The sequence below is a fragment of the Cebidichthys violaceus genome, unplaced genomic scaffold, assembly GCF_023349555.1.
Source record: "Cebidichthys violaceus isolate CVI_PGR_0920_01 unplaced genomic scaffold, fCebVio1.0.p SCAF_7, whole genome shotgun sequence".
Classification (NCBI taxonomy): Eukaryota; Metazoa; Chordata; class Actinopteri; order Perciformes; family Stichaeidae; genus Cebidichthys; species Cebidichthys violaceus.
The window spans coordinates 13,676,324-13,698,815 of NW_027176927.1; the positions used below are offsets into that span (position 1 = coordinate 13,676,324).

Genomic DNA, 22,492 nt, shown 5'->3' on the forward strand with positions numbered 1-22,492 from the left:
GCCGCATATGCTGGGACATCCAGAGCTTCACAAACATGTTTTTCACCCAAAATGAAGTCGTTAATTATTTTATTTTTAATGGACAGATCTCTTGTCTCTTGGTCGGCTTTAGGCTCGACAACATGTGTTTTAGCCTCATTTCGTTGGGTTTGTCATGCAATCAAAAGCTGTTCAAAACAGTTACAAATAGTGTTTGTTTTTGTTGTTGCCTGTATTTCACCAGCAGGTGGCAGGCTTTGCACTTGCAATTTCAGTAAAGTGTGTTAAAACGTCACAAGATATTAAACATGTTGGGTTTAACCATATTGACTTTTAAACGCATTACTTCACCTTCTGTATTTTTTGGCCATAAAAATAGATAATAAATACATTTCTATGGAAATAGTTTTTGCAGAAGAACATGGGATCCAGGTTCAGTGTTGCCATATTAGCAAACAAGAGTAAATCATTAGTATCACTGCCAAACGACTGGTCTCAGATCAGCCCACCCCTACTTGGGAATGGAATGCTTGTGTGATTGACACTAACGGAGAACCAATGAGAGGTCGAGCTTACGTCTTGTGGCCAATAGTAAATATCCAGTACTTCGTACCATAACTTTTTTACTGCGGACAGTCCTGCTCGAGCCATCGAGGCTTGCACCTTACTTTTTCCCCGCAGTGTTTTGGAAATCATGCTTTCAAAGTGCGAAAACATCCGAGATGCTGTGAAGTCTCTTATTACCGCTTTCTGGATCACTTACAGCCTCTTTTCCGTAGGTGTTGACGGCCAGGAGGGTAAGAAAAAAAGACCTATTTTGTTGACGCTTTTGATAAGATATGATGTGACGCGAGGTTTTATTTCAAATATCTTGTTGGTCGTTTTTACTGAATAACAGTATGTATTACTATTTCTAAAGGTACTGCTCCTGGGTGCGAATAGCTAACAGATGAATTACTAGTTTACTTTAACTCAATGGTATGTTGTGACATAACTAGTTAAAAAGTGGCAGAAGTGTGTTTAGCGCCAGTGATCAACACACGTCCTACTATCGTATACTAAATATAACATCAGCAACTGTTATTCTAACAGTTATCACCATTACCTAGGCTTGTAATGCACAAGGAGTAAGGTTTTCATATTGATTTCTGCTGTCAGTTCTGCTGGTTATAGTATGCACTATGAGAAGCTTACTATATTATATTTGTTTATGTCAAAATACAGTATTTCAAAATGAATCAGGCGCAAAGGTCGACCATGTGATGTCGTGGTTGCATTCTTTACATACTCTTCCCGTGTTCATGTTTACCTGCTGATCCCAGCCAACAGCTTACCTTTCCCACAGGTATTTTTTTTTTTCCAAAACGACCATGTGATCACTATGACCATGCACACACACACACACACACACACACACACATAGACAAATAGAAAAGCAGTGTACTGGCCTGCAGACTGTGACTGTAACACTCCATACCTCAAATCTTTTTTTTGTTTTGTTTATTTGTGTCTGTCTCTCGGGCTTTGGTTTCCTCACATCGGAAGATGATTAAGTCCAGGGTTTAAATGACTTATTCTGAATCACTTTTTGATTTCTGGCAAGTATGCAAAGAGCTTTGGTGGGGCCAGGGTTTGGGGGGGGGGGGGGGGGCATTTCAGCTACGGTGTTGTAACATTCTTGTTAAGTTGTGATTGACACACAAGACAGGCTAAGGCAACGTAGTGACAGGTATCACAGGTGAACATCCCGTCTGCCGGTGAGGACCTGTAAAGACCTGCCAGCAAAGCCTCAAGTGGAAAAACAATGTAGCGGGGCCTGCTTTAGATTGACTGTCTGCTATCCTGCCACCCAGCTCCACGCCGGTTGTCTGTAATTCACCTTCTAAATTGTCTAAAACTGGTCAGAACAAGTCAAACACACATCCCTCTCTGAATGAAACTAAAAACAGATTGTCCTGGAGACAGAGTCTAGGTGAAAGGGTTCGGTGAGCAGGGGGGAGATTACCGGCCACCCAGAACTTCCCTTCAGCTCGGCAGCGTCTGTGGCCTCCCACCGGAAGGTGACAGATCCACGCTCCGTTGCCCACTCTGAGTCCTTTGGGGACCAAATGTTTATGGTATTTAGGAGCTGAGGAGCTGTCGGTGTGATGCAGGATGTGTGTGACACAGGGTGAGTGGAAGGTTATCCTCCTGTTTCCCCTCAACAAGCCTCCGGGAGCCTTATAAGGAAGACAAGGACAGGGATGACGCGTAGGCTTAGATGGACTCTGGTGCCCTTTTTCATGTTTTGACCATTCTTGGAACACGTCATTACTTGACTTTATGGGGGTCATGTTTTGAGCCCGCCCGCCACCCCCACAGCACTTATCTCTGTATGACCACTGTGGGAATTGACTTATTTTCTGTGACACACGGGGATGTTAGAGGATCTAAATATTTGTGTTTTCCGTTCTCGTTAAAAGTGTTAGTCACAGCGACCGCAGGTCAGAGGATGTAATGAATCAACATTCGGGTAAAACACTGTTTGTTAGCAAAGTAGTGCGTAAAGAAATAAAAAGACTTTTGATCGATTTTCTTGCCTTTTTTGTCAAGAACAGCATCTCTTCAAATAAAGTTAAAAAGTACACATTTTGTATTTATTCTTTGAAGCATATCCTCTGCCATATATCCAGTGTACAGGTCATGGTGTGTGGAGCAGAGTACTTCCCTCACAGACAGTTGTGTCATCTCACTGTTATGATCAGAAGAGTATAAACATGCCCTGTTCAGAAGAGACCTATTACTTATCTGTCCTGAAATGGTGCATTAACAAAGCCCTTAATATTCTGTGTATTTAGTGAGAGAATTAATGACGAAACCGTCTGCGGTTATGGGATCTTACTCCGCTTATAACTCTTTTCGTGACATGTGTTATAAAATACTTCAGCTGTGTGAGAATTAAATATTTATTGTTAGTCAGTTCCTGTAAACAGGATTGATATTACACTGTAGAATGGAAGCAATAGGACGATTTAAGAAATTAGTCGATGAACAGAGGATTAACAGGCTAAATGTTTGGTTGTTGGTTAATTATTTTACGTCATGCTTCAAGTTTGTCGATTGTGATATTTGCTGGTTTCTTTAGTCTTCTGTAAAATACAAGTGAACACCTTTTGGGTTTTGAATTGTTGGATTTAACAAGTTATGTGAATATGCCAGCTTGGGCTCCTGAATTTTCACTATTTTTTGACATTTTGAATAACCAAATGATGAAAATAAGATGAATCTCTAAATAAAATAGGCATTACTGCCGCCATTGTACACTGTAAGAAGTGAATTTTGTTGACAAAACAATAATTAATAATTCAGTCTATTACATTAGTAATTTAACTTAAAAACACCAAGAACTTTAACTGTTTGCATGGTTGAAAAAAGAAAATGGTTCAGTCCTCATAAAGACATTTTTGTGATAAAGGTAATGACAGAAAACATGAAAATGACTCTTTACTTCAGTTTCAGTAGTCATTTTTGAAGAGCCTCTTCACAATCAAGTAGCTGGCATCTAAATCTGGAATGAAGTGTCCCTAAACATGTCCTAATGGATCTACCTTGTAAACGGACGTCTTTTTCCCCATCACAGACTTCCTTCTTGTGCTTGTATCATTTCAGGCAATGGCTGTGGACATTCACTGCTGGCCACAGAGTCTGGCACATTGGCCTCTCAGAACTATCCGGGCACCTACCCCAGTAACACCTGGTGTAAGTGGAGGCTTCGAGTGCCAGAGGGGCGAACGCTGCGGCTGCTGTTTGGGGATTTTGACATTGAGAGCAGCCCAGGCTGCAGGAATGGCTCTCTTGTGATCGCAGACAAGAGCGGAGACCCCAGTCTGGGTAAGCTTGTTCACCGCTAACAGATTGTTTTTTTTTTTTTTTTTTTAAACATCTCGGGTTTATATGATGATCACTGTGTGTGAGACATAACAGAAGTGCTCCCTTGTCTCCTGTGGAGATTCCTTTCTGCAATGCCTGCTGATAGACTATTAATGTTCCATATCATTACTGAATACACACTAGGAATGCCATTACTCTGACGCATTGACTGAACCCAGTTTTTCAACAGACACATGCACGTTCTCCAACCAGGTGTGTCAAGTCAGGTCTTGAGGGCATACGAAATTGACAAGACACCAAAATGATGGCGATAGAAATATTCTGTGAGGCTGCCTTTAGTGTTTATCATCGGATTCCTCACATCCTGGCTCATGGTTTTTATGTCGTTTTCTCTGCTGGGGAGGTGTTCTTACATGCAGTCTACATGACTCTGCTCCTGACTATACAGTTGTCGGTATGACAGGAAAACACGACGGGAGATTTCACTATTCAAGATTGTCATTTGCTGTTTGTGCAGGCGTCTGTACAAATCATGGTGCCAGAAAACAACAAGGTAATGTGCTTTTACAAATGTAGTTTGTGGGTCTGCGTGTCCACAGGTCCAGTGTGTGGGAAGCTGGATGCGTCACAGAAGAATGTTACACTAAAAAGCAATGAAGTGACAGTAACGTTCAGGTCAGGCCCACACCACTCTGGACGAGGGTTTCTACTGTCTTATGCCACAGACCAGTATCCAGGTAAGGCATCCGTAACTGGTTGATTACTATTTGTGAGGCGCTTACATGGTTATAATAAGTATATGAATGTTGTTTGTCACCCACATCTGCACTGTTGTTCAGTTATCACTACTGTGTTGTAGTAGTTGAGCCTGTCGAGCACGTAGCTCAACTCTACGAAGGCCCGTTTTATAGTTTGAGTTAAATTTTTCAAATTTGCTCATTTACAAGTTTACACTGGTGTAATTACAACATCTATGTGAATATTCGTCCTTGTGTATTGTGCGTTGACGTGTATGTGCGGTTGCGAGTCTATGAGTCACTTCTTATTGGCATTCATCTTCCATCGCTATCTTTGCTGTGGCGTGTTTGCTCAGAAAGCCGGAGTAAAGACGCCTTCTCTCTCTCAGGCTGAATGGAGTGAGGCCTCAGGCTTCAGTCTGTCGCTCGGAGTGGCTGGAGTTCTTTTTCCCTCCCCCTCCTCTTCCCTCGCCCGCTAACCAATGCAAACCCACTACCATCCCGTGTTTGTTGGAACCGAGCGGCCGTTGATTTAGCAGTTATTTAATCTATACAATTCAAATCTCTCTACCAATGCAGATTGTACACATACATGTTTCTGGATTGTACAGATTCAATTAAAAAATGATACAATGGTTAAGGTTCTTCCTGTGTGTCATTTTAATAAGCATGTGGACTTGTTTGGTCTGAATACTAGTCTATACTTAGAGATAATTTCCTTTTCTCTAGATGAAGTCATCCGTACTGTACAGTATGTATCATAGTTTCCTGTTTTTTACTGAGTTGTTTATGAAACCCGTCAGTGTCTGGAGCTAAGCCCATGTCCAGACGTACAAACCACTGTCTGTTAATTGTGATCACACGAGGACCATTCACTGTACTTGTGAACTGTGACAAAGTCACAGTAACAAAGGGCTTAGTCACATCAACAGCGATGACCGCTTATCCCCTAATATAGCACATGTAGAGCATTGCTAACCATCGCACACAGAATCTGTGTGTGCCTGGTTTAATGAATGGTGGGGAGGGTATTATGTAAGCCCGAGTTACTGGGTCCCACTCCATACTATTCAAATCCACCAATACATATTCAAGAAAGTTTGAAGTGGTTCTCAGGAGTGTTTATTTTAATGTATATCCATCTGTTTTTCCTGTTATAGATCTCATATCTTGTTTACAACGAGGATCTCATTCTAGCTCGCTGCTTTTGAGGTAAGCATTTGACCTCGACATTTCCCACAATAGATAGTGAGTGTTTCTCACATTTATTTCTGTCTTTTTCTCAGTGTGTACTGCCCTGCTGGATGCAAGAATGTCACAGGGGATGTTTGGGGGAACTCTGAACAAGGTTACAGAGATGTAAGTAAACCACATTTAAAAAAATGTTATGCTTAGTCGATACTCGCCGTAGCACGGGCCAGAAAATGACGTAATCGCGCCCTCGCATCGGGCCGTGATTTTCTAGCAAGTGGTCTCAGAGCTTGGTTGTGCACCTCTGACTTTGATCATGTAACTGTCATAAATAGTTCACTGATAAAAGCACTATTTACAAGTCTGGGGATTAAACAAAGAAGGCCAATTCGCTTTTAAATGCTTTAGAAACAGGTGGTCTTAAAAATCTACATTTGAGTATATATTTTGTCAGCCAAATCAAATTGTCAACAGGATATTCAACCATCATTTCTTTATAATGCATATAATATATGACTTCTTTCTTTACAGGGCTTGTACAAAGGCAATAAAGTAGTCCATGAATATGAGATATGAGTTTACAGATAATTACAATCCCTCCTCGTCTTTGTGGAGGTTGGTTTATGGCTCTTTGCCAGTTACACCTACAGTCTATGTGCCATATATGGACATATCTATGAGTTATCGTTGTCTTTTTGGTTCTTCACAGTTCATTTTGTTTGTACACACTCTGGCGTTTCGGACAATAATGCAGCAGCGCATAGAGTATGAACACCTCCGTTCATGCTCGGAACTCTGCGGAGGCTCGCGCTACGGCGCCAAGCACGAGAATAAAAAAAGCTTTGGGCTTTTTGTGACTAATGTACCAATTGACTTGATGTCTCAAAGTGGTCCATGTGTCTCCTCTGTTACAGACCTCAGTCCTGTGCAAGTCTGCAGTCCATGCTGGAGCTGCATCTGATAGTCTGGGAGGTCATGTTACTGTGAACCGTGGGAGAAGTCTTACACTCTATGAATCCACCTTTGCCAATGGAATCCTTTCAAAAATGTGCGTCTGCTTTTAGTGTACTTGAAATGAGAGACCACATTAATGTTGAGCCCCAAATTAAGTTATATTTGATTTGATGTAGCTGTATTCACCTTTTTAACGGTCCTCTTTTGACAGGGGATCATTATCTGAAAAGAAGGTGCTCTTCAGTCAAGGTATGAGCAAGAATTGACATTTATCACTACTGTGTTGTTAAAATTTCACGGGGCACACCCATTGTTTTTACATGTCAAAACATTATTTACATTTCCGCTGTTTATTTCTCATGACATCCTGATGTTTTTTTAGAATTGTATAAAAGGGATACTCCTTTCACTAAAATGTAAAAAAAATATTTCTTGATTAATGCAATTCATTGCAAGCTCTGCAGTAAAATATGCATGCTTTGTCGTCAATGTTGCTGTATATAAAATCATTGGTCCATCCTTTCCTCTGGTCCCCAAACAGACTGCAACAACATCCTGAGTGTTTCCGGTTTAAATGCCTCATCTTTCTGGGATAAAGACAGCCAAGAGCACAAAATGTTCTGGTCCTCCAGAAACATGGATTCTAGCCACAAGTTCTTGCCCTGGGCTGCAGACGGTAATGATCTGAACCCGTGGGTGGAGCTGGGGCTGAGTGATAGAAGCACTATCACAGGTAAAAATGTTGGAAATAGTGTATGAATATGTGTGCAAAATGTGCTTATTTAAAAACATTTAATATACTGTAGCTGTGTAAAGGATAAGTCTGATGACCTTCTGTATTGTTTTATATTGCCAACAAATTCCATGACAAGACTGTGTGTGTCTTCTGAAGTATCTGAAGGAAACGCTGCTAAGTGTGTGTGTGTGTGTGTGTGTGTGTGTGTGTGTGTGTGTGTGTGTGTGTGTGTGTGTGTGTGTCCAAAACCTGATATACTATAGATTATTACTCTGTGCCACTACTGACCTCTATTGTTTTCCAAAAACTATTAAAAACACATCAGTGAGTTACACTGGTTGACTTGTTCCCTAATTAAGATAAACATGGCTACAGTAATTCATTAGTAGTCAATCCCACATACACTTTCCTGCTGCGTCCTGCCAAAAATACTCATTAGCACACCAAGTGTGTATTAATCCACTGAAAATATCTTTTGTAATATTTACTGCTGTTTGACTAATGTTTGCTGAAAACAATTGACCTGTTTTTAGAGTTCTTCAGTAGGAACCGATGAGCGTGGGGAATCGACCGGGTGAGGAAGTCAAAAAGGCTCAACACTTTTGGTCTTTTTGTGTGATTTATTGACAATTTAAAAAACTATATCATCAGACTTATCCTTTAAATGTTTAACTTGGCTAAATTGTTCTACCAAATTTCAACAAAGTGTTTAGTGTTTTTTTTTATGTTCGCAGTGTCTTACTGTATTATGTGTTATTACTTTTTCAGGGATAATAACAATGGGATCAAACGACCACTACATAGAATCCTTCAGTCTTTTCTTCAGCAAAGACAGAAAAACTTGGAAGCTTTACAAAGGGGCTCTCAGCAAAGAAAAAAAGGTACGCATTGTACCATGTTCACTGATGTTCACCTGAGCACCGGAGCTCACATGGCTACTGAGTCTATACTGTAGGCTTCCTGGTGTTCTCTGTGAATGAGTAACTTGGTTGTTGTGCTTCCCAGGTGTTTCATGCTTATACTGAAGGACACCTCAGGGTTCTGAACAGCTTTTTCCCTCCTGTGGTGGCTCGGTTTGTACGGCTACAGCCACTGAGCTGGCACGGCCGAGCTTCAGCTCAGTTGCAAGTCCTGGGCTGTCCTGTCGCCAAGATCACACCGAGGCCCCGCTCAGCCGCTGGTGGGTATTATCACTACTTAATCCGGGATCAACTTAAAATGTTTACATGATCCGTCTTGCAGTGCGAGTTCATGACTTTACCCCTGACTTTACGATGTCCTGTCCTGCTTGTCCAACAGAATCTCCACCCATCAAAGTGAACATGGGTACACCGCGGCCCAGCCCCACCCCCACCCCCACAGATGGCCCAGTGTTAGTGGAGACGAGACAGAGTGTGTACTTGTATCACTCTAATTTCACCTGCGTAGGATGACATTTAATGCCAGTCTATTTTAGAAAGATTTCATGTCAGATCAGTGAAATAATGTTTATATATTCTTCTTTTACACTCAACATTGCTCACACTTGTGCAACTGTTTACTTACTCAGACACTTGCGTTTTTGTAGGCTCCAGTCAACCAGTGATAGTGGCAGTGGGAGTGGTCCTGGGGCTGATAATGTGCGGCAGTTGTTTGCTGGCTGGAGTCTGGTGGAAGAGAAGGTACTGTATTTTATAACCATTGAACTTATTTTGGTTGTTTATTTTGTACATAACTCATGGAATAATGTCATTATGTATAAAGTGTTGTTTTATTCATGCATAATTACTTTTGGTGACTGGGAAAGATACTGAGGTTGATGATTATTTTCATTATTTATTAACAATATTAATCATTTTAATATCTTTCGCTTGAAAAATAACTGAAATGATTAATCAATGATTTAAATAAATTGTAAATTAATCTTGTCGTCTGATTAACTGACTAATTGCGTCTGCTGTAGTGGTGATGCTCCAAAAAGGCACAGCACACTTCAGAAACTGTATCAAGTATGTACAAGACTTTGATTCTGTGTTCATCTCCTTCTCCTTGAAGGAAAAAAGAGTCACAAATGAAGTACTCCTTACCCACAAGTAAGTCAAGTGCTCTTTGATCGTTTTTCAGTATTTTTCAATCTTCTCATGAAAAGCCTGAAGATTTGTTTTGGTGTGTCAAGTAGGTTGTCAGAGTTTCCAGGCAAAGAGTCTCTCATGCCCACAATCGGAGCTCATCTCTTACCCTCTGGAGCGAAATGTCCATGATGCTCTACCTAGCCCTCCTCTTAATGGTGAGCATTCATAGAAATATGTTGTCCTGCTGTGCCTCTGTATTACTACTGTTAGGATCAGCTACTGTCTTTTTTTGCCAGTCTTCGTACGTTACGAGTTTACTGAGTGATCTCAAGTGGGACGCTCTGCCTTCCCTCCTCCATCCTTCCTGCTCGAACAGTCTTCAGTGGTCAGTGTGAGGGAGCTCATGCCAGGCCTGACAGGCAAACAGCTCTCTCCACGGGCTGTCCATTCTTTCCCCTGGCTCAGCCCATCACCCAGACACAGTATAAACATTCCTTTCTTTGGTCCATGGAGCCTCTCTGAAAGAGACCCTTTAATTGGAGCTTGATAAAGGGCGCTCAGCCTACACCCCTCCCCACCATCACCACCAGTCCCCCTCTCTGCCTCCCCCATCCCCTCCCCCAGCAAGGGGGCCCTTCACTGAGAGGTCCAGTGATAAACAGGACAGAGAGGGTCAAAGCAAAGACAATCAAAGCCCTTCTAATTAAAATAGCTCTGGCTCTGAGGCTTCCTGTAGGCTCATAAGTAAGGTCTAGGCCTCCCACACCACAGCCTCTTCTGCTGTGGCGAAGAGAAGGGTCTGGTGGAATCCGAGTGCTCCACTGTCAGCCCCCATACCGGTGATTGGAGGAGACATTGTTGGTGGCCAATTATCTCATGCAGGGGCTCAACATTGGCCTAGAGTGAGGCTGCTTTTAGGGAGAGGAGAAGCACTTTCCCAGAAACTGCAGCTAAGCAATTGATCCTAAAAGAGTTCTGGTCGTGTCGAAATATTTACTCACAAATTGTGAAAACTTGCAAAAACCTCTCGGAAGACTCCCTATGTGTGGGGCATGCCTAATCTTAACCATCTTGAAAGATACAGTTGATGTTTTCATACCCATTTAATAAAGTTTTTTTTTTAAATCACTGTATTTGAGTATAGGTGGGGATGCACCAATATGTTTTAAAGCTCATTGATATTTCCTTCCCATATTGGCTGACCCTGGTATGCATTTTTTAAAAGCCTTGAAGATATAGAGCTAAAACGGGTTAAGTGATTCTGGTATGCCTGTTTGAAATGTGCGAAGAGGTTCATTCTTGCCCTTGGGAAGGCCTACACTGAAAAACTTTCATGCTCAAGGTTCACCTACTTATTAGCTATCGATCCCGAGGCTTGGGAATAGCTAAGTAGTTGAACCTTGACTTTAGAACTCAGATCACAGTATTTAAAAAATGTACTTTGAGGTATCAAATGGTTTAAAGATTTTACTTTGATCCTGGATAATTTAACAGTAATATTTGGTGATGTTTTAAATGAAACTCACTAAGAATTATATATTTTTCAGGAGTGCCTTGTTTACAGGGATATACAACATGTTGTAGTAGCATGATGAAACACTTCATTACAGCCAAGAGTTTAAAAAAGTGATTCCTACAAGATAACAAATAAATGATAACAAGGACAAAGATATTGTATTAACGGTCACTTCCTGTGATTAAGGCAGACATTTGGTTTCTTGGAAAGCGTTCGATGAGAAGATTGATAGCACGTGTCTGTTATATATATATACATTGTATATGTATAAGGCTGCAGCTAGTGGCTACGGTTAGCACAAAGACTGGAAACAGGTGGAAACAGCGAGCCTGGTTATGGCCAAAAGTCACAAAATCCAAACCTCCCAACCCCCTCCAAAGGTCTCCAATCAACACATTATGTCTTGTTTGTTTCATCCGTACAAAGCCTGAAGAGTGTCGAGCCGGACTATTTCTTGCCTGGGACCAGTAACTTCCTGGAGTCTCTAGCAATTGCTTGGAGCTGAAAACTGTAGCTGATTTGGTTTTTGATGGTGATTTTGCATCTTAAACTAATAGAAATACAATCTCAAACTGTTTTTTTTTTTCCTATTTATTTATCCTTCCAGACTATGCAGAGCCTGATGTTGCAGCCATTGGACAGAAGGTTGGGTCAACATTCAGACCCTCCTCAGATGAGGGCTACACCACTCCCTTTGCCTTCAACCATTATGACACTCCTGGTAACCTGCCAGAGTACGCCGAGCCTCTGCCTCCAGAGCCTGAGTATGCCACCCCATTCAGTGAGCTGCCCTCGGAGTCCATGCTACCGACTTTGACGGGGATCGTTCACAGCAATACACATGGACCCCCTATACCAGCACCTACCGCTGGAACCAGGACGACATCCAGCCACACTCAGTATGACTGCCCCTCACACAGGATGCTATCCAATGGCTACTGCACTCCCGCCCTACATGCTAAAGGTCCAAGGCCGATCAGTGTGGTCTACGCAGAGCCCAAGTCATGTGACTCTTTACTACAGAAGCACACATATGAGGAGCCTTTGTGAACACAGCGAGCTCAGACATGGAGGGAAAAAAAGACTCCTGAACTAAAATGTGTGTTGGGAGCGGAGGATTACTTGAGGTGATCTCAAGTGGACAGAAGACATTAAGCTGGACAGTGTTGTCCAGACAGTACTAATGCTGACAGAGCTGAACTTCCAGTGAGTGATGTGCCCAAAGTTGAGTAGTCACTTGGACCACGATGCATACACAAGGGTACACAACTCAGATCTGAGAGCCATATGCACACAAGTATTTCCTTCCAGGAAGTATGTCGTTAAAACAGCAAAAGTATCCTGTGATGCACAAAGAAAATGCAGGTTCAGTTGCCCCTCAGTGATACTGTTTATTAAAATGTTTAATCACAAGCTGCACTTTCAGAAAACACATACAGCAATGTATGCAGTGTATTTAACAGGTTAATGCAAACAAATAAGTGGATTAAATACGTTACATGTCCTCACAAAACATTGTATTCACAATGTATATTTCAACATGTTTTGTTAAAGCAAAAAAACTATAAATGGCACACTGTAACAAAGTGGTTAAGATTGTTGCTGTGGCTTTGTATAACCACTAGGTGGCTCTCTTGAGCTTTAAACAGTAATGTATCGTGTAATTATTTGTCTGCTGGTTCTCACTCAGATAATTGTCATCCATTTATAACATTTATAGTAACAAATAAACACTGTTTTAAAATAAATGATTGTATTGTAATATAGCACAGAAAGGCACAACAGGCAAGGAGGTGTCATGATTATGATTTGAGAAAGACACAAAACCTTATTATTAAAAACGTCATCAGTATGTGGCCTTAATATTCGTTAAACTTTTGCCACAGTACAGCAACAAAATTTCACTTAACTTCCTAATTTGACTTAATTGTCTATGCCAATTTAAGATTTTCCCATTATTTTTGTATGGAGAATACAAATCACTAAAGAAATTAATTCAACTAAACTGAAGTGGCATTGCTGTTGTTCCCACTAAGAGGAAAAGAAGAAGATTGAAAATTGTACTTTCCCCCATCACAAGGCGTGTAATATAATAACGGTCAGGTGACAGTGGCAGTCCTCCATTATATCTGAAAATGTTACTGAAAGCAGCTCAACAATGTAATTGTAATTCAACTTTCTAGAAATGCTTTTACAAGCTTTGTGGTGTCACAATTAGCGATGACCTCGCTGACCTCGTCCCCTGCTGAATAAGGCACAATAAAACAACTGTTTTCAGAAAAATACTTTAGAAGTTGGCCTGGTGTTTGATTGCAGCTGCAAAGTGTTAAAGATTGTTTTTAGAAAGATGCCTGTAGCAGTGATGAATTTGCAAAAACAGGTAGCTGGACACCTTACTTCTAGAAAAATGGCAACCAATCTTAAGTATGAACTACTATCAAGCTAGAAATAGTGCTATAGCAAAGACCTTTAAAATTGAAAAGCGCAAAACTTAAAGTTACTGTGAGGAACTTTTAACTGATTATGAAAGTCAGTTTAACACTGATGCCTTTATATGACCCATATATACACAAGTAAACAAGACCATCAGCGAGAAGACTGGCTATTTCTATGTAGTTATTCATAATGCCATCAGTGCCACTGGGTCCAAATCCCCACAAAATCAGATGAAATCATGGAGGGTTCACCAAAAACTTCTTCGGCTCAGAACCATAATGGGGCCTTCGACAACAAGCAGCCCTCTGTGGACAGACGCTTCGCCCTGCTGATCCGCTGGGAGCCGACTCGGACACCACGCTGCTGGAGGCCCCGGCCGTATTGATGGGCCCGCTGGAGGGAAGGGAGGCACTAGAACCAGGACTGAGCGGGGCAGACCCCAATAAAATGGCTGGTACTTGGAAACACTAACACTTTTGCCAAAACCAATATGAATTTAAAGTAGCTTTAAATGTGCAATATATGGGATTCAGAGCATTAACATAACAGAAAACAACTACCTGAGCAAAGACTGAAGTCCTTCTCCGTCTGTGTGTTGTAGTTCAGACTTCTTCTTGCTTTGTTGACATAGCCGGGCCTGTCACACGTGCTTTTAGTGCACGTGAGATTGCCCCACTGGTTAGCTCTGCACTGCTCTCATACAGCGGTTACAGCTGATAACACCGCCCACCCTCCGTTTGCTCTCCAGGTAAACACTGTTAGCTCTGTCCGCACGTTTGCGCCGTTAGCTGCTAACCGCCGGCTATTGAGAGGCAATAGAAATGCTCCTAATCCTGTATATTGCACCTTTACCTACAGAATACATTGCACGCATATTGCATGCGTTTTTAATCACTATTTACTGTGTTTTAATGTTGTTTATGTTGTAATGCACCAACAGCATGAATTCACTGTCCACCGTTATCAGGGACCCTCTTGTTTGTGCTTAGCTCTTCCCTCTGCCCCCCCTCCTCCTCCTCTCTCCCCTCGGACGAGTAGTGCATCAGAGTCTGGTGCCTGTTTCTGGACGGGGCGTCCTTAAAGCGCAGGCCACAGTCCTCACATGCATACAGAAGCCCCTCTCTGTTGCTGCCTGGGTTTGCTCCCTCTTTGCTCTCATTACCAGCATGAGCAGCGGTCAACATAGGAGACTCTCCGGACTTTGGAGCTGTGTGTGAGCTGCTGTCTGAACTGTTGGTGGGAGGAAATGTCCTGGGACGCCCAGGTGGACAACTACGGCCGGCTGATCCCCGATATGCATCCCCAGCTCCAGCTTCTCTGGCATGTTCGGGGGCCAGTCCGTGGACCGTGCGGTAATGGAAGCGGATCCCGGAGCGGTTGGAAAAGCTTTTCTCACAAAAGCTGCAGACAAAGGGCCTCTCTCCTGTGTGGATGCGCATATGAATCTTAAGAGCTCCTGACTGGGTGAAACATTTTCCACACTGGCTACAGCAGTAGGGCTTCTCTCCTGTGTGGGTCCTCTGATGGGCCCGGACCCCTGCCAGATGGGGAAACCCCCTGCCGCAAAATCCACAGGAATATGGCCTTTCACCAGTGTGAATCCGCCTGTGGATCTTCAGAGCCCCTGACTGGCTAAAACTCTTCCCGCAGTCAGAGCAGGTGTAGGGCCGGGCTCCGGTGTGCACATTGAGGTGGATGCGGAGGTTGCTGTGCGAGTTGAAGGCCCTGCCGCACTCTGTGCAGAGGAAGCCGGATGGTTTTTGGGCGTGCTCGGAGCGCTGGTGCTGCAGCAACTGGGACGGTCTGGGAAAAGATGCGGAGCAGTGCATACATGGATGAAGAGACAACATGGTCGCAGCCGGCCTACCTCTTTCCGCTTGTTGCTGAGTTTGTCTGTGCTGGTGGTGGCAGGTAGGAAAGGAGCCCTGGCAGGGCAAGCAGGGAAAAGGGCCAGAGAACTGTGGGGCATGAGAGCGGGCTAGCTGAGGGCAGGGTAAACAAGAAGTTATAGGACAGTGGTGGTGATGAAAAGGATGGTGGGCGTGAGAAAACAGGGAGTCTGCACCTTCCTGGTTGCTCAGTATCTGGGTGCAGGTCTGCAGGCTGCGATGGCAACACAAGCAGGGAAACATGGAGAGGTGGGAGAAGGAGCCTGAGGACGCTCTGGAAGGAGGAGTCTGCTCTACAGTCCCTCTGTCTTCATCCTCCCTCTGCGGCCGGCTGGACGCCCTGGGCTCTAGCTCAGATGTGGTGCTGCTTGGTTCGGGGGTGTCTGGTAAGCACAAGTTGAGGCTCATTGAAGCAGTACTGCTAAGGTCTTTGGGGTGGCACAACCCATCCGAGTGAGGGGGTGCGCGGAAAGATTGCCTCGGTTTTAAAGTCTCAAAGGAAGGTGCACAAGTGGCGGAAGGGCAGCCAGGGCAGGTGCAGGCATTACGCACATCTAGACATAAAAATAAATATGAATTACATTGAAATTAACGCAACAAAATGATCATTTGAACATTTGTTTTTGAGCTCCAACCTTGTCTCTTGTCTCTGGCCTCTCCCTTCCTCTGGGATGTCCCAGGCTGGATCTGTCGACCTGGCTCTGCCTCCAACTTGTCCCGGACCGGTCGTAGTTGTTGCAGAGGTTCGTGTGACGCACCTTTGAACCGCAGACCGTCAACGCCACTGCCGCCAGCCACGCCCCATGCTGCGCTCAGCACATCTGGCTGATCCTGCAAGGCGTTTCCAGATGTGATAAGGTCACCAATGAACTGATGCACCTCCATCCAGGAGCACTGAGCGCGCTGCAAAAAGTACAAGACACAGTTGCAGTCTGAATGCATTTCGTGTATGTGTATCAAAAGTCCATGTTACTATGCGTTCACAATTAATCAAACGAGCATGGCTCTAGCTGAAAACATTGGTTCCTCTCAAAATCGACGGAATCAAAATTACGGGGTCGTCTACTTACAACGTCGCTACACTTCTCTTTTTCCATGGATGTAAACAGACGCTGGTGTTGTCGTCGGATCGACGGCTCGGCTTTAGATCCACGATTTCAATATTTCAGACACTGGGAAGTCAAAACAACGACAGCAACAACAGAAAATACTCGTTCTTTATTACATGTCTACTGTAGCCTACTACCGTTCACCTCGCACACAAAGTAGTTCCGGGTCATTCACTCATGTGACACGTTGTAGTCTTTTTATTTTTTTTCTTTACACTTAAAAAAAATATACGAGACACAAAAAAACGAAACATACACACTATATATATGTATAATAATATACATACAATATACATACATTTACATACATGTATGTACACATATATATATATATATATATACACACACACACACACACACACACACACATATATATAAACACACATGTATATATACACATACTTCTAAATCTGTATTAGAAGATAAGATGAAAAGAAGTGGTTGACATCCAGAAACCTAGTATCTATGAAATTTGACAAATAATTGTATTTAGGCTGCAAGTTACATTTGTTGTACATTTTTTGATTGGAGTAAACTATGAAAACCCAATAGCATATTATGGAAACATAAGAGAAAACGTTAAAATACTCAATAATAAATATCAATAATAGATCTTTGTTTGTTGTGCGTGAACAAAACAAGTGTAAAAGTATTTCAGATTGTGGTGTGAGTCTCTTAACCATTGTAGATCTTTTCCAATTAAAAACATATTTCATAAAATTAATCTTTACATTTTAAAGGCAGCTATGCACTTTACTCATCACAGTTTGACCATTATCACAATAACTATGCAGGCGTGCTACACAGTAAATCTCCATGACAGAGCTTTGTTTCTAATTTTGTGCATAATGGTAACGACCTGCTAAATATGATGGGATATCTCAGTGAAGGCTGGATATTAGACATTTTAAAATTAAGTGTCAATTTGTATTATTATCTTTCTCTAGCTTGACTAAAAAAATAATTAAAGTCATCAGTGAACTCTAGTTTTCAGTAAAATACTTACCTGACTCTGTGGCTGTATAGCTGTGTTTCTGTTTCAGGAGAGACACAAGGGAATGTTTTGGACTAATAACAAAAAAAACAAAAAAAAAAAGATATTGCGTCAACGCTAACTGTTTATTTGCCTTTTTTAAAAAACAACATCAAAAGATACCTGCAGAGTGTAAAGATTCAGCAAATCACAAGGTGACAGAACGTCATATTGTTGATCAGTACCGTTATTTGTATTCATTAAATAATTAAAAAGAGTACTAAAGGTAAAGTGTCTTTAAACAAAAATCATTTCAAGTTCTCAGCTGAATACAAAAAAAAATCCAGTGTTTTCATTCAACTTAATACACCATAATAAACCCAAAGGATTCATTTTCCCCACACAAGCACATAGCGGTAGAACTCTGGAAAACGTTTTAATCCTGCATGACATTGCATAGGCTTCAGTAACAGTAACCTTTGTGCTCCGGTGACCCGTGCCGCAAGCTTTACCCAAAAAGAAAATTAAATGATGAGCAATAGCATGGAATGTTTTGTTCAAATTACAGAGGAAACAATAATATTTCTTATTCTAAACCAAAGGTCACAATGCTGGAAATACACTAGATTTCTTCAAGAGTCTATTTGTAATAGTGGAAAAAGAAGAAAGAAATCTGCTTTGTCATACAAGGGCACGATGGTAGATATAATGAGAGAGAAATATATACAATACTGAATAGTATATTGTTCCATCTGTAGAATAACACTTTTATGTTTATGTGGCTACAGGTACAGCAGTGGGTGTATCCTTAGACACAACCTCCACTAAGGAATGTGACTATTGACAAAATTATTATTCTTTCTTTCTTTTTCATTTTGCCGTTACTGCAAATGTTTTTGTTTATTTTTCTTCAGCAATGTCAACCTCCATCTTAATTTCTTTCTCTGTCAGCGGGCAAAATCTGGATGACCAGGGATCTAAACCAAGAGACGGAGGCTCTTTCTTCAGATCTACAATCAGTCCAGAGGAGGTTGTTGAACTGGAGAGATCCATGGGATCCACTTTAAGCTGCTTCCCTTCAGTATTTGTATCTGTCTCTCCGAGATCTGTTTTAACAACCACTTTGCTGTTGATGTTTTGAAATTCTGGTCTTTCAGTGCTGTTAGCCTGTCCTGAGATTTCAAATTCCCTTGGCTCACTTTTAATTGGAGGAAAAAGAATGTTGTTGTGAGTTGACTTCGATGAGTTACACTTACTGGACAAATCCAAAGGTGCCTCCCACTCTTGACTCTGTTTGCTCCCAGTTACCAAATTCAAGGGCCCATTCCGCATCGCTCCAAGAGCAGCATTCACTCCCAGGTGTTCATTTGAAACGGGCGGTGGAGCCTCTTTCGGCGGGCCCTGCACAGCTGGACGCGTCGGAGAGATTGCAGATGTGGGTGTCGGGCTGTGAGTTTGAGTTGTACTGACAGGAAGAAACACAACAAGTTTGACACCTGGGGGCGGCTGTTTGTCGAGGGTTAGCTTCCATAATCCATCTGAGTGACCAGAGCCAGCAGACACCCCCCCTGTCACAAGTTCTGGACTACAAGAATTCTTCACTGGTGCAGCAGGGTTGTTTAAAACAGCAGCTGGCACAGCGGCTGTATTTGTTGGAAATGACGAGTCTGGTTTTGCGTTGACGTTTTTTGTCTCAGATGAGGAGCTCTTCGAGGCCAGGCGTTTCTTGGGAGCACTCTAAAATTGAAAACAAAACAAAGAAAAAAAATCGCAGTCACTCAATTAATTATTCAGGACACTAATGTGACATGAGACATGTATATGTATATGTGCAGAGTTTGAAGGCTGTTTCCACGTTCATCTGCTAAAAGGAAAAAGTTCCTCTGTGCTGACCTTCTCCGCTGTCTTTCAGTTTGATTCGAGTACATGCAAGCAGGGTTTTGTGACATCACAACTTGTTCGGAGGCCAGTTGTCGTCCAATATGCAATTTACATCGAGACTTATTAGCCAAATAGGTGATGTCTTGTGTCCAGCAGTTAAACCTTTGAAATATTTGCTTATTCACAGCTAATTTAATGAGACTTTTGGACTCTTTTGTGATGAAACCGTGAACACAGTTTATTAATCTTTAGATGTCTTAACACATCTGAAGGGGACCTTCATTCTATTAACAGCCGTTGAGCACTGATAGTGTAAATTTATAACCTAACTTAAGCAATTTTCCTACATTTCATTTCCATATAAATTTGAATAATTCAAATGTCCTAATTATGAGTGACATTCTGAGGTTTACTGATTCTAATCTGAAGTGAGATTAGTGACAATAGACCATTTCCTTTTTAACCCAATCTGAAATTAGAGGTAATTTGGCTCATGAATGAGATTTTAGTTCTCTAGTACGCTCTTACCGTAATGCCATGTATATACGCGTACCGCAAAACAACGTGGGGTCTGGCTTGACCGCAGTCAGTGATGCTGGGTGTGGTCAGAGGTGAAAGGGATTTGAAGCTGAAATACTGCAATTATATGATTTTAATTTAATGAACAGACAAAAAATAAAATAATAAATACTCACCGAAGGCTTGGGTTTTTGTCCACAGGTCTTAAGGTGGCTGTCATAGTTCTGCTGGTGGGGAAAGCCCAGTCCACAGCTCTGACAAAGGCAGGGCGAGTTGCCGGCATGACCCCCCATGTGGGACATTAACAGCAAGGCCGACCGGAAACCCTTCCCACACTCAGCACACTTCAGCACCCTCTGGTGAGCGCCGGCGTGTTTCTTCAGCTCTTCAGAAGTGTCAAATCTCTCTCCACACTCCAAACATCGGATCTCATCCCCTTTAGGCTCCTGATTGCCCCAGCAGCCGGTGTCCTTTTTGTGCCGCTGGAAGTCCTCCTGGCTGAGAAACTCTCTGAGACACGCCACACAGTGAATGCGTTCGGGTTCACACTTGTGTTTGCGGTACAGCTTGGCCAGGCGATAGTGGCAGCGGCAGCGTACACAGGTGTAAGGCAGCAAACCGAGATGGGAGAAGCTGTGCTTCAGGAGAGCATTCTTCTTAGTGAAGATCTTTGTGCAGTCTGTGCATTTAAAATTGCGAAGGCACGTCATCTTCCGGTGGCGCGCCAGAGATTTTAGAGAGCAGAAATTGCGGCCACATACCTCACAAACGACCTCCAGCCTACACTTCTTCACGTGATATTCACACGCCGTCAGGGAAGTGAAAACACGTTTGCACAGGTCACACTCGTAGAACTCCTTCTCAAAGTGAGTTCTAGACAGGTGGACTTTCAAATCTTCCTGCGACTTAAAGCTCAGCAGACATACACGGCACCGGAAAAAAACCACTTCGGTCTGGGCATGTGTGCGCAGGTGGACGCGGTAGTTGTAGGTCTGGCAGAAGCGCTTCCCACATTCAGCACAGGAGTACGGGCGCGCTCCAGTGTGCAGATTCATATGGTCCTGGAGCTTGAATTTGGAGGGCAGCTGTAGATCACAGACACTGCAGCGGTAGTCGCCCCCTGTGTGCCGATGGATACAAGTTAGATTAGAAGGAATTAGATATGGACTGACATATGAGGGTACATTTGGTACCACCTTATAGCTGTTTTAAGAAAAGGTATGGTTGGCGATATTCTATATTTTTGTCATTGTAAACAAATCCCACTAAAGTACCAAAACACATATGGTGCTCTAGTGCGTATTTTCGGCAGCAGGACAGTGTGTGTGGTAAGTAGACTACAATGACCAGATCCATTGTAATGAAGTCACCCGGTGCACCCAAAGTGTTTTTAAGACAAAAATTAAGCAAAAAGAAACTGTATCAAGTCGTAGCTTCACAGACAATACAAGGATCTGATGTTCCACTGATGGTTCTGATCTTTTCATGGGACTTGTTGACAAAAATTTTTAAAAACTATTGGTTCGTAATTTCTGGCAAGTCGGCTAAAAACTTTGGTGTTTCAGACGAACTGTAAACAATACACTACTACCTGCTTATGAGGGTATAAGTGAATGAGTCATACCATCGTTTAGTCCCTCCTCCTCCTCCTCATCATCATCATCATCATCATCGTCGTCTTCTTCTTCCTCATACACGTCTGAAACCTCACTGTTGTCGGACTCGTCCTCCACATCCTGCATCTCCCTGGATTCCTCCAGCGCAGTGTTGCCATCGTCAACAGCTTTCTTGCCACCGTCATCCTGTTCAGCTATTAGCAGTGGAAGGTCTGTGGCTTCTGAACCTTGTGCAGGGTGTTGTGTAGTGCAAGTGTCTGACAGAGGAGCTGTGGTTTGTTCAGCATGCGAGGTCTGTTTTGCAGCACCTGCTTCTTTGCCAGCTTTTACCAGTCTTTGTACGTGTGTGGTTGAAAGTGAACTGGGTGTGTGACTGGGTGGGAATGAGTCATCCGAAGAGGTGGAGCTATAGGGTGTCTCCCTAAATGAGGTCTGCAGGATGTCCGGGTATCCCAGCTCTGTCAGCTGGATGTCAATGGTGTATTCAATGGACATGACTGCTGGCTGAGGAGTCACAAAAGGGGATGTGAAACACAAAGAGATGCATTAATACACAGAGTTATGGGTTACATGTCAAAGGCCCAGAATGTATGTTTATTAATAAATCAAACAAGTACTGTTGTCACATTTCTCCTTACCTGACGAGCGACTACATATGCGACTATTCCTCTGGATCTTTCCTTTTTGTTTTATTTTCTATGAAGCTTGTAAAACTACTTTGCGTGGGACTGCATTTATGACGCACCTTAACGCGCTGCTGGGCACCTCGCTCACCTGGTAGCGTCAGGAGGAAGGGATGACGGCACGGCGTGGCTTCAGAACAATCACAAAACAAGCCTCCCGCCCTTCGGTGTTAGCCTTCTGTCCTAAAGCAAACCTACACGGGGGGAAAACACCGAAAAGATTCGCCTTCAAAGATGTGAAAATACAGCGACAATAGCATCTGATTAGCTTGCTACGAACCTCACTTAACCCATAATTCCCAGAGCCCGATCAGATCATAAATGGGAGCTCAAAATGAGGAAAACAAATGAA

General features: G+C 42.7%; 3 protein-coding genes across 7 annotated transcripts; 1 reads left to right on the top strand and 2 right to left on the bottom strand.

Moving 5' to 3' along the window:
• Nucleotides 1–623: 623 nt before the first annotated feature.
• si:dkey-34d22.1 (discoidin, CUB and LCCL domain-containing protein 1) lies at nucleotides 624–13,319 on the top strand. Of its 2 annotated transcripts, none has more exons than XM_068735357.1 (15): nucleotides 624–776; nucleotides 3,628–3,849; nucleotides 4,449–4,586; nucleotides 5,747–5,798; nucleotides 5,873–5,945; nucleotides 6,692–6,825; nucleotides 6,943–6,980; nucleotides 7,273–7,464; nucleotides 8,236–8,348; nucleotides 8,473–8,647; nucleotides 8,767–8,859; nucleotides 9,035–9,128; nucleotides 9,502–9,539; nucleotides 9,623–9,733; nucleotides 11,642–13,319. In XM_068735357.1, the coding sequence occupies exons 1-15, from the start codon at nucleotides 674–676 to the stop codon at nucleotides 12,082–12,084; spliced, it is 2,019 nt and encodes a 672-aa protein (XP_068591458.1). In that variant the 5' UTR covers nucleotides 624–673; the 3' UTR covers nucleotides 12,085–13,319. The 2 variants fall into 2 exon arrangements, with proteins under 2 accessions (XP_068591458.1, XP_068591459.1); XM_068735358.1 differs by having other exon boundaries at nucleotides 9,626–9,733.
• On the bottom strand, nucleotides 13,320–16,601 carry si:ch211-79k12.2 (uncharacterized protein LOC568844 homolog). The gene is made up of 3 exons (XM_068735359.1): nucleotides 16,430–16,601; nucleotides 15,995–16,262; nucleotides 13,320–15,913 (listed from the first exon to the last, which is right to left on the bottom strand). Exons 1-3 carry the CDS (start codon nucleotides 16,454–16,456, stop codon nucleotides 14,418–14,420), a joined length of 1,791 nt encoding a protein of 596 aa, XP_068591460.1. The 5' UTR covers nucleotides 16,457–16,601; the 3' UTR covers nucleotides 13,320–14,417.
• A 967-nt stretch (nucleotides 16,602–17,568) lies between these two features.
• wu:fe05a04 (zinc finger protein 572) lies at nucleotides 17,569–22,492 on the bottom strand. 4 transcript variants are annotated; one of them, XM_068736447.1, is made up of 5 exons: nucleotides 22,421–22,492; nucleotides 22,232–22,334; nucleotides 21,466–21,961; nucleotides 20,018–20,961; nucleotides 17,569–19,178 (listed from the first exon to the last, which is right to left on the bottom strand). In XM_068736447.1, the coding sequence occupies exons 3-5, from the start codon at nucleotides 21,950–21,952 to the stop codon at nucleotides 18,342–18,344; spliced, it is 2,268 nt and encodes a 755-aa protein (XP_068592548.1). In that variant the 5' UTR covers nucleotides 21,953–21,961; nucleotides 22,232–22,334; nucleotides 22,421–22,492; the 3' UTR covers nucleotides 17,569–18,341. The 4 variants fall into 4 exon arrangements, with proteins under 4 accessions (XP_068592548.1, XP_068592550.1, XP_068592549.1 ...); XM_068736449.1 differs by having other exon boundaries at nucleotides 22,431–22,442; XM_068736448.1 differs by having other exon boundaries at nucleotides 22,203–22,472.

Bases quoted from the DNA above. Each gene is read 5' to 3' on its own strand.
- si:dkey-34d22.1 (XM_068735357.1), top strand. From the start codon at position 674: ATGCTTTCAAAGTGCGAAAACATCCGAGATGCTGTGAAGTCTCTTATT. The intron at 5,799-5,872 runs GTAAGCATTTGA...TCTTTTTCTCAG, and splicing joins TCTAGCTCGCTGCTTTTGAG to TGTGTACTGCCCTGCTGGAT. The intron at 8,349-8,472 runs GTACGCATTGTA...TGTGCTTCCCAG, and splicing joins CTCTCAGCAAAGAAAAAAAG to GTGTTTCATGCTTATACTGA.
- si:ch211-79k12.2 (XM_068735359.1), bottom strand. From the start codon at position 16,456: ATGGAAAAAGAGAAGTGTAGCGACGTT. The intron at 16,263-16,429 runs GTAAGTAGACGA...TACTTTTTGCAG, and splicing joins AAGAGAAGTGTAGCGACGTT to CGCGCTCAGTGCTCCTGGAT. The intron at 15,914-15,994 runs GTTGGAGCTCAA...TTTTATGTCTAG, and splicing joins GGCCAGAGACAAGAGACAAG to ATGTGCGTAATGCCTGCACC.
- wu:fe05a04 (XM_068736447.1), bottom strand. From the start codon at position 21,952: ATGTCCATTGAATACACCATTGACATCCAGCTGACAGAGCTGGGATAC. The intron at 20,962-21,465 runs GTATGACTCATT...ATCGGCACACAG, and splicing joins GGAGGAGGGACTAAACGATG to GGGGCGACTACCGCTGCAGT. The intron at 19,179-20,017 runs GTGAGTATTTAT...TTTCAATTTTAG, and splicing joins GACAAAAACCCAAGCCTTCG to AGTGCTCCCAAGAAACGCCT.